Raw genomic sequence first — 10214 nt, forward strand, 5'->3', positions numbered from 1 at the left:
GCGGACGACCTCTCCCACCTGGCCCTTGGATTCATCTATGGCACGCCATCGCCAGGCTCCCGATGCAGTACCTCCGGAGCCGGACAGCGGCTAAGGGCCGAGTGGGTCACAAACCATATCTCCTATCTAGCCTTCTGCTTCACCTCCAACAACATTGTCGCCATGCTTTAAACAAATCGCCTCCGAATCCGGAGAGTGGCTAAGGACACAAAGGGTCGAGGACCACCTCCAGAGATTGTCTCCAAAGGTCCCAGATGGACTTCGCTGGGTCGAAAATCTCGAACAAATTTGGAAGACGGCCCTACCAGTGCTGAGCCCGAGAAGTACGCAATAACTGGGAACAACGAGGTCGCCACTGCTTCACCCGGACCTCCTTAGTTACCCTACGTATCTACCACCACCAGATTCCTGAGGCCACCTCTCCCCTAGAAGGAACAAAACTGGCGATGGTCTATGCGAAGGCTCGGTACCTCGGTCATCCGAAAAGCTAGCCATCGCCTACGAAGGGGACAAAGAAGCATGGCTCGAAGGCACGAAGGCACACACACATACGGTTACACGTTCGAAAGATCCCCTTGCACACCGATACAGAAAGAGACACAACCATCCCTAAAGGTCCATATTATATTATTAAACAACTAGTACATCCAGAGGACACGTACAAAAGCAACAATATAGAGATTCCTACAAAGAAGATAGACCCCGACAGAGCAAACCAGGGTGAGAAAGAGTACAAGGTAACTAAGTCAAGCCATGGGCCCACAGCAAGGCCATGGTCGACCGTGAGACATGAATGCCTCACGACTTGACCAATGAATCCCTCCAAAGATTACCTTCACCTCCTACGGGTCCTGGTAGGGGCCACCCATGGGGCAGCGTATGCGCCTCATCTACGGCCTACCGCTGCGGAATCCGATATAGTAGCCGGCTCCCGAGCTATCAGAGGACGAAGAAAGTCTAAGGAGGTCACCAGCGGGGCCTTCTCTCTCGCCTTCTCAGCCTCCTTCACCGTCAAAGTCACCGTTATCTCCGTAGACGCCTGCTTCTCCTCATCGCTCTCCCCCCGCCGGGGATCTCAGTCAGTCTCCTCATTGTTGTCAGAGATATCGATGATCTTGATGGGCGTAGCCTCCCAATCCAAGGGTCGGGCCAGAGCGGTAGGCAGCCGCCTCCCCCACGAAGATGGAAGCAGCGTTTCCACCGGCGCCTCCATCGACGACTGAAATGGTCCGGCTCCCGAAAAAGACGTCGAGATCATCGACATCTCCGAAGAGGATAAGGAGGAAGACAACGCCATACTCAAGTCAAGGTTAACTGCTCACTTGTAGGGCTATCAAGAATCCAGCCGGGTGACCCCAGCATTATACCTGGGCCAAGCAGCCACGTAAGCTTGGGAGATGAAGCGGAACCAATGCATCGGTGTCCCCCATTGAATGCCTGAGGGGATCGTGGACATACCCCGATCGTTCTGCCAGCACGTGGCAGTGCTCCATGACGAATGCCTCGTTTTCTCGCACGGACGTCCCGTCACATTAATAATCAAGACTCCTTTTGGCCTGTGACAAGGGCATGGGCACAAGACCCTAAACGAACCCCCCGCATTGTCCAGTCAGAACGTGGTAGTGGCACATTTCATCCTACCAGGCAAACGCGTAGGGTCTCCCGATCCTACATGTAATCTCTACTCTGGTGACCTCAAAAGGCAAGAAGAACCACTACCGAAGGAATCCAAATAGCCTGTATCAGCCTCAGCATGGACCCCGGAGTACACCACATCCATTGACACCCCTCTGGCCCAAGGTCCCACACCGCGCATGCCAGCTCCAATAAACTCCGGAGCAGATCGCCACTACCAGTACGCCATCAGCCTTGGGCCTTGCCTCAAGGGGGTACATGGGGGAAAATAAACCAGCTTGAGTATAATGGTTGAAGATTACTATCCAGGTCCCTCCGAAGCCTTGATCTTTGGACCCTCAGCTAAAGGCTTGACCTCTGAAGCCATCCGGCTCCTTCGCGGTACCTCTTCGTACCTGTGAAGCCTTCCCTTCGCTTAACCAGCCTGGCCTCCCGAAGGCTCAGCCTCCCGAAGCCTGGCCCTGCGAAACCTCAGTCTCCCGAAGCCTTGGTCCGCTGAAGCCTCGGCCTCCCGAAGCCCTGGCCTTCTGGAGTTCTGCCTCTCGAAGCCTTCACCTCCCAGAGCAATGCCTCCCGAGGCCCCCGTCTACAATTGCTCGGGTTGACTTCCCAGAGGCTACAGGGTGAGTCATCAGGCCTAAGGAAAGATATGCCAGAAGTGATGAGGACATCAACCCCGACACGGGAATGGCTACTCCAACTGAACCAGCATAGGCGCCACCAGGACCACTCACTCGAGCTCGTGCACGTGAATTAAACTTCGTGATGATTTTGAAGAATGAAGGACCAGAAGTTTCCTAAGTGCATGCGCCATCTATGCTCATGATGAACCTGCCCAGAATAATGTCTAGGTGCTGGCCACCTATGTGTTTTTAGTTTTGTCAAGAAATAACCAGGAAGGTGCTGCGCCACCTAAATCAGGAAAGGGGATCAAGGAGATGGCGTGTGGCTGTTTGGGCGCCTATTCCCTGCCTTGTGGGCAGGCTGGGCGCCTACCTTCCTCACGCCTCCTCCCCCTATTTAGCCAGGGGCTGCGCCCCCTCTTTTGCTTGGGTTTTCTTTGATAAGTTTAGCCATCGTGCAAACGTCCCGTGCTGCAGTTGTGCTCAGCGGCCACCTGTGGACAGCCATTGTGAACCCCAATTCGTGAGCGATTGATATTCAGTTTTGCCTTCATCTTGTTCTTGCTTGTTCTTCGATTGCTTGCAGGAATAGAACCCCGTGTTCAGGTTGATCTTGCCACCAGCAAGGTCAATAACCATTTGGAGTTGGTTCAGCGATTGCTAAGGCGCCACGACCTGTTCGTTCGTAGTTGGATCGCGAGAGTCACCTCCTCCACAAATCGAAGTTATCCCTCTCACCGAAAGATCGGGCACTCCAGCTCCATCAAGTGGTATCAGATTACAGGTTGATCGGTGAGTTTTATCGAGTTTTATCCCTTTAGTTTGAGAGTTGTTCATCGTCCTATCGTCCACCAGAAAAGCTACAAAAAAAAAAATTCAGGTTAGAACCTTGTCCCCGAACCATTTGGCCTTGCACTTTCATTCAGTAATCTTGTGTTGTTGAATTTGCGTGCATTTGCGTCACTTGTTGCTGGTCGCTCCGTGTCTCCACTGTTCACCGCCGTTCTTCTTTCATTCATCCATACCACGTTCTTCCCTCCCCCTGTTCCGCCCAGATCAGAACCATCCCACCAAATCTGGTGCGTTTCCCCCCCCCCCCCTCCTTGTTTTGGAAGTTAATTGCTGCTGTTGGTTTCCTGCCATTTGTGCTTGGTTCGTTTTGGAAAGCATATCTTGTGCGCCCCCCTGCTGGTTTCGTTTTGGCAAGTTTTGATCATTTCTGCTTGGAAATTTTGGGGCGCCTGATCTGGTTATCAAAAAAAAAAAAAAGGACAGAAGAAAAGGCACGGTGCAGAATCAAAAAAAAAAGGGAAAGTGTAAGAAGTGCAATCGATTTGGTGCGCCCCATATCTTCATCCAGCATCTTTGTTTTTGGCAAGCAGAACCTCCATATTTGGTGCGCCCTAGCTTTCTAATTCAGGCTCTTCAATTTTGGAAGGCAGCAACATCCTAGCTTGTGCGCCCCCTTCCTAGTTCAGGGATTTGGTGCGCCCTCTCCACCTTTGCGCGCCTCCTTTGCCTCTATTCTGTTCAGTTTTTCACTTGGTTCCAGCAGCATTTGCTACGTGTTTGCACTCTTATTCAACTTTGCATTTGCTGATTGATTGTGCTAATCCTTGCTCCCACGTAAAACTTTCCTATAGCTCCACAAATCCCTACAGCGTGCAGGTTGTGTCCTCTGGCAATCGCTCTATCCAAGCTTCATCGGTTGCACCGCTGGTTGCAGGTCACCCCTGCTGGCTTGGTAAGAACGGGTAAGAACTTGATAACGGTTTTAGTTTGAGCGCCCTGTTCAGCAACCCATTCCACTAGCTGTAGGACATACTATTTTGTTCCTTGTTCTCTTGTTCTTTGCACTAACAATGGCAGGATCCTCGGGGGATCAAGCTGATGCGATCGCCATGCCACAGTCCCCTCGTACCAAGCGCATCATACAGCATTTTGAGCGACAAATGCGCCTCCAAGTTGATGGCCTCGCTGAAGACATTCACGTCACCAACGAGCGCCTTGGTCAGCTTGAAACAGCACAAATTGAAGCCGGTTCGGCGCTCCAGGAATTAAAAACCGCCCAAGCCACCACCAACACCAGCCTCGACACCATCATGACACGGCTTGAGGAGTTGTCCCAGCAGCTTGGTGAGGTACAGGGCGACACTGATTATGGTGGCGACACCGAGCATGACGCTCAGGACCGTCGTCGCCGGCGAGGACCTCGTCATGTGGTACGTAACCAGGATGATTCTTTCTCTAAAATTAAACTCACTATACCTGAATTCAATGGTAAATATGATCCTGATGCTTATCTTGAGTGGGAACTTGCTGTTGATCAAAAATTTGCATGTCATGCTTTTCCTGCACAACATCAAGTTAGAGCTGCTACTAGTGAGTTTACCCATTTTGCTTCTATTTGGTGGCGCGAACATGGCAGCAAACATCCCACTGAAATTCCTACCACTTGGGATGCTTTAAAAGTTCTCATGCGCCACAGATTTGTTCCCTCATATTATGCTCGCGATATGCTTAATAAACTACAGCGTTTAAGGCAAGGTACAAACTCTGTTGAAGAGTACTATCAGGAGCTGCAAACTGGTATGCTTCGTTGTGGTTTAGTTGAGAACAATGATGCTGCTATGGCACATTTTTTGGGTGGTTTAAACCGTGAAATTCAGGATGTGCTTGATTATAAGGAGTACAATAATATTACTCGTTTGTTCCATCTTGCTTGCAAAGCTGAACGTGAAGTGCAGGGACGACACACGAGGACACATGCTAACTCTTTTGCAGGTCGCACCACGTCGTTCCACTCAGCCCCTAAGCCTGTGGCCGTGTCACACCCAGCAGCGCCATCTCCACCTAGCGGCACTCCGAGTGACAAGGCAGCAGCAAAAACTCCAGCGCCACATCAAGCAACAAAGGGCGCCTCTTCCTCTGGACGCACCAAGGACATTCAATGCCATCGCTGCAAAGGTTTTGGTCACGTGATACGGGACTGCCCCAACAAGCGCACGCTGATTATACGTGACAATGGTGAGTATTCTTCAGCTAGTGATTCCGAAGAAACCATATATGCTATGCTTGCCACTGACGTTGCAGGAACCGAAGAAGAACATGTGGCTGCCACTGACGCCGACAAGTATGAGAGTCTTGTTGTGCAGCGCGTTCTCAGCACGCAGGTTGCACAACCAGAGCAGAACCAGCGCCACACCTTGTTCCACACCAAAGGCGTTGTGCAAGAACGATCTGTTCGCATCATTATTGACGGCGGCAGCTGCAACAACTTGGCAAGCACGGATCTGGTGGAGAAGTTGTTTCTCTCAACGCGCCCACACCCACACCCCTACCATATTCAATGGCTAAACCAGGGCGGCAAACTCAAGGTAACACGCTCGCTTTTGCAGGACTATGCCGATGTGTTTCCGAAGGAGTTACCACCAGGTCTTCCTCCCATTTGCGGCATTGAGCACCAGATCGACCTCATCCCAGGCGCCCAGCTTCCCAACCGCGCCCCGTACCGTACCAATCCCGCTGAAACAAAGGAGATTCAGCGCCAAGTCCAAGCGTTACTTGATAAGGGCTACATTCGTGAGTCTCTTAGCCCTTGCTCTGTTCCTGTTTTACTTGTTCCAAAGAAGGATGGTACCTAGCGCATGTGCGTAGATTGTCGCGCGATTAACAATATCACGATTCGTTATCGCTATCCTACACCTCGCCTTGATGATATGCTTGATAAGCTTAGCGGTGCTGTTATATTCTCCAAGGTCGATTTGCGTAGCGGGTACCACCAGATTAGAATGAAACTTGGGGATGAATGGAAAACGGCATTTAAAACAAAATTTGGCTTATATGAATGGTTAGTTATGCCGTTTGGATTGACTAATGCTCCCAGCACATTTATGCGCTTAATGAATGAAGTTTTGAGGCCGTTCATAGGACTGTTTGTGGTTGTTTATTTTGACGATATTCTGATTTACAGCAAGTATATGGAAGAGCATTTGGAACATTTGCGTGCTGTTTTTGATGCTTTGCGCGCTGCCCGTTTATTTGGTAACTTGGAAAAGTGCAACTTCTGCACACAACGTGTGTCGTTTCTTGGCTATGTTGTTACTCCACAGGGCATTGAGGTGGACAGCAGCAAGATTGACGCCATCCAGAGCTGGCCCACGCCGACGACAGTTACGCAGATTCGGAGTTTTCTTGGGCTTGCAGGATTCTACCGACGGTTTGTGCGTGATTTCAGCTCCATTGCCGCCCCGTTGCATGAGCTCACCAAAAAGGGCATTCCTTTCTCCTGGGGTACGGCACAAGAAGAGGCATTCACCATCCTAAAAGATAAATTGACACATGCCCCCTTACTACAGCTTCCTGATTTCAATAAGATGTTTGAACTTGAATGCGATGCTAGTGGTATTGGGTTGGGCGGTGTTTTGCTTCAAGAGGGAAAACCAGTGGCTTACTTTAGCGAAAAATTAAGCGGTGCTAGTCTGAATTATTCAACTTATGACAAAGAACTTTTCGCTTTGGTTCGCACTCTACAAACTTGGCAGCATTATTTATGGCCTCGCGAGTTTATTATTCATTCTGATCATGAGGCTTTAAAACATATTCGTAGCCAAACCAATCTGAACCGTCGACATGCTAAGTGGGTAGAATTCATAGAGTCTTTTCCTTACATCATCAAACACAAGAACGGGAAAGACAACATTATTGCTGATGCTTTGTCGCGTAGATACACCATGCTGTCCTAGTTAGACTTTAAATTTTTTGGCTTACAAACTGTGAAAGAACAATACGCCGATGATCCTGATTTTAAGGCCATCATGATGCATTGCAAGGATGGTAAACCATGGGGTAAATTCCATGTAAACGATGGGTTCTTGTTCCGCGCTAACAAGCTATGTATTCCAGCAAGCTCGGTTCGTCTTTTGCTGTTGCAGGAAGCGCATGGTGGCGGCCTCATGGGACACTTTGGCGTTTACAAGACACAGGAGATTCTGGCCGCACACTTCTTTTGGCCCCAGATGCGCCACGACGTGGAGCGCTTTGTTGCACGCTGCACCACGTGCCAGAAAGCTAAGTCACACCTGAACAACCATGGTTTGTATATGCCGTTACCTGTCCCTACTTCTCCTTGGCTCGATATTTCTATGGATTTTGTTTTGGGCTTACCTCGAACTAAGAAGGGGAGGGATAGTATCTTTGTGGTTGTTGATCGATTCTCTAAAATGGCTCACTTCATACCATGTCATAAAACTGATGATGCTAGCAGCGTTGCTGAATTGTTCTTTCGTGAGATTATTCGTTTACATGGTGTTCCAAATACAATAGTCTCAGATCGCGATGCTAAGTTCCTAAGTCATTTTTGGAGATCTCTTTGGAATAAACTAGGAACTAAATTGCTTTTCAGCACCACTTGTCACCCACAAACAGATGGGCAAACTGAGGTTGTGAACAGAACCTTATCTACCATGCTTAGGGCTGTGTTAGACAAGAATCTGAAACTTTGGGAGGATTGCTTGCCCCATGTCGAGTTTGCTTACAATCGTGCTACACATTCCTCCACAAAAATGTGCCCTTTTCAGGTTGTCTATGGTTACATTCCACGGGCGCCAATTGACTTGCTGTCCTTTGATCCTTTGGACGCCCAACATGTAGATGATGTTGCACGTGTTAAACAAATGTTGGACATCCATGAGCAAACGCAGCAGAACATTGCGCACACTAAAGCTAAAAATCAGGCTGTTGGTAGTAAAGGACGTAAACTTGTTACTTTTGAACCTGGTGACTTGGTTTGGTTGCATTTGCGCAAGGATCGCTTTCCTACTTTGCGCAGGTCTAAGCTGATGCCACGTGCTGCTGGTCCCTTCAAGGTGTTAAAGAAAATTAATGATAATGCTTATATACTTGACCTGCCTGCAGAATATGGTGTTTCCTCTAGTTTTAATGTTGCAGATTTGAAACCATATGCGGGCGAGGATGAGGAGCTGCCGTCGAGGACGACTTCGATTCAAGAAGGGGAGGATGATGAGGACATCAACCCCGACACGGGAATGGCTACTCCAACTGAACCAGCACAGGCGCCACCAGGACCACTCACTCGAGCTCGTGCACGTGAATTAAACTTCGTGATGATTTTGAAGAATGAAGGACCAGAAGTTTCCTAAGTGCATGCGCCATCTATGCTCATGATGAACCTGCCCAGAATAATGTCTAGGTGCTGGCCACCTATGTGTTTTTAGTTTTGTCAAGAAATAACCAGGAAGGTGCTGCGCCACCTAAATCAGGAAAGGGGATCAAGGAGATGGCGTGTGGCTGTTTGGGCGCCTATTCCCTGCCTTGTGGGCAGGCTGGGCGCCTACCTTCCTCACGCCTCCTCCCCCTATTTAGCCAGGGGCTGCGCCCCCTCTTTTGCTTGGGTTTTCTTTGATAAGTTTAGCTATTGTGCAAACATCCTGTGCTGCAGTTGTGCTCAGCGGCCACCTGTGGACAGCCATTGTGAACCCCAATTCGTGAGCGATTGATATTCAGTTTTGCCTTCATCTTGTTCTTGCTTGTTCTTCGATTGCTTGCAGGAATAGAACCTCGTGTTCAGGTTGATCTTGCCACCAGCAAGGTCAATAACCATTTGGAGTTGGTTCAGTGATTGCTAAGGCGCCACGACCTGTTTGTTCGTAGTCGGATCGCGAGAATCACCTCCTCCACAAATCAAAGTTATCCCTCTCACCAAAAGATCGGGCACTCCAGCTCCATCAAGAAGGGGAGCAGTGGTCATGCTTTGTCTTCAAGGAAGTGACTGGCATTAAATGCCTAGTATGGTGGACGCTGCTCTGACACCCCGGCGTAATGGAGGCTATGACACCCCTGACAGTATGGCGCCGGGCCGCAATTGGTGATCGGCTTGCTGCCTTCAGAGGGCAGGCACCATGATAGTTACTACATTGGATATTTATCTCCCAGATAGGGTAGAAAGTAGTTATCCGTAATAAGGCCTAGTAATTCGGTCAGATCCTAGATATTTATACATTGTGATAAACTTGTACGCCAAGCTATGTATGGCCCTATAAATAGGAGCCCTGGTCATCTGGGCAAGACAAACGAGCTAAACGACAAAAAGGACACAGAGGTGATAGAATAGCTAGTCACGCCGTGACACTCCCCCAGATCGACCCATTTTTTGTACCATTAATACATTCGTGGTGTTCCTTCCTCTTAAATTTCGTCTCTAAGTTTGAGTCTCCTCCTTAGAAGAAACTCTCGCTGTACTTACTGGGGCAAGACAAACTCTTGCTCCAACAACCACTTCGACTTTCCGCTCATGACGAGCATCAGCGTACTCAGTCTTTACTCCTGCATACTCAGGTGCCTTCTTAGATCCCAGATAGTGAAGTATCTCCCAAAGCTTGGTGGGGAACCATCCTTCGTGGCGTCCATTGGAGTGGTAGACACGGTTGCAATGCTGAACATGAGGCGGTTGCGGCCGTGCAAAAGCCATAGCACAGGTCAGGGTCAACGGTCAAGCAGGGAGATGATCACCAGTGCTCCTGCGTGCAATCAGATAGGTCTGGGCCATCTACAACATTTTGGAAAGAACATGGAGACTCAATAACAGGGTTTAAACAGAATAAGCCAAGAAAAGCACAGAAAAGCCAAGGCAGAGTTTTTCGAAAATAGTTTTCTTAACAAAAATAATCCTTAAGACTTGACCATTCTAATTAGGCTCATAACCTACGGTCATCACGGCTCTGATGCAACCTCTGTCACACCGAGTTTTATTAAGGGAAAAAACTAGATGCAAACCATATGTATGCCAGGATCAAGTTTCATACATGCAGCGACTTCATCAGTGTATCACACACAATGCCATTATTACAAGATTTAACTTAAACAAAATAGATAGACCTCGAAGTCTTTAACTAAAGCACACAAACTAAACACAGCGAAGCTCCCATCTTCCATAGG

The 10214-nt window shown here is 49.0% G+C and overlaps 1 protein-coding gene across 1 annotated transcript; it reads left to right on the top strand.

The window, feature by feature from the left end:
- Positions 1–4120: 4120 nt before the first annotated feature.
- LOC133903181 (uncharacterized) lies at positions 4121–5902 on the top strand. Its single transcript, XM_062344512.1, has one exon. The coding sequence runs from the start codon at positions 4121–4123 to the stop codon at positions 5900–5902; it is 1782 nt and encodes a 593-aa protein (XP_062200496.1).
- The last annotated feature ends 4312 nt before the right edge of the window (positions 5903–10214 follow it).

This window comes from Phragmites australis, chromosome 21, assembly GCF_958298935.1.
Source record: "Phragmites australis chromosome 21, lpPhrAust1.1, whole genome shotgun sequence".
NCBI lineage: Eukaryota > Viridiplantae > Streptophyta > Magnoliopsida > Poales > Poaceae > Phragmites > Phragmites australis.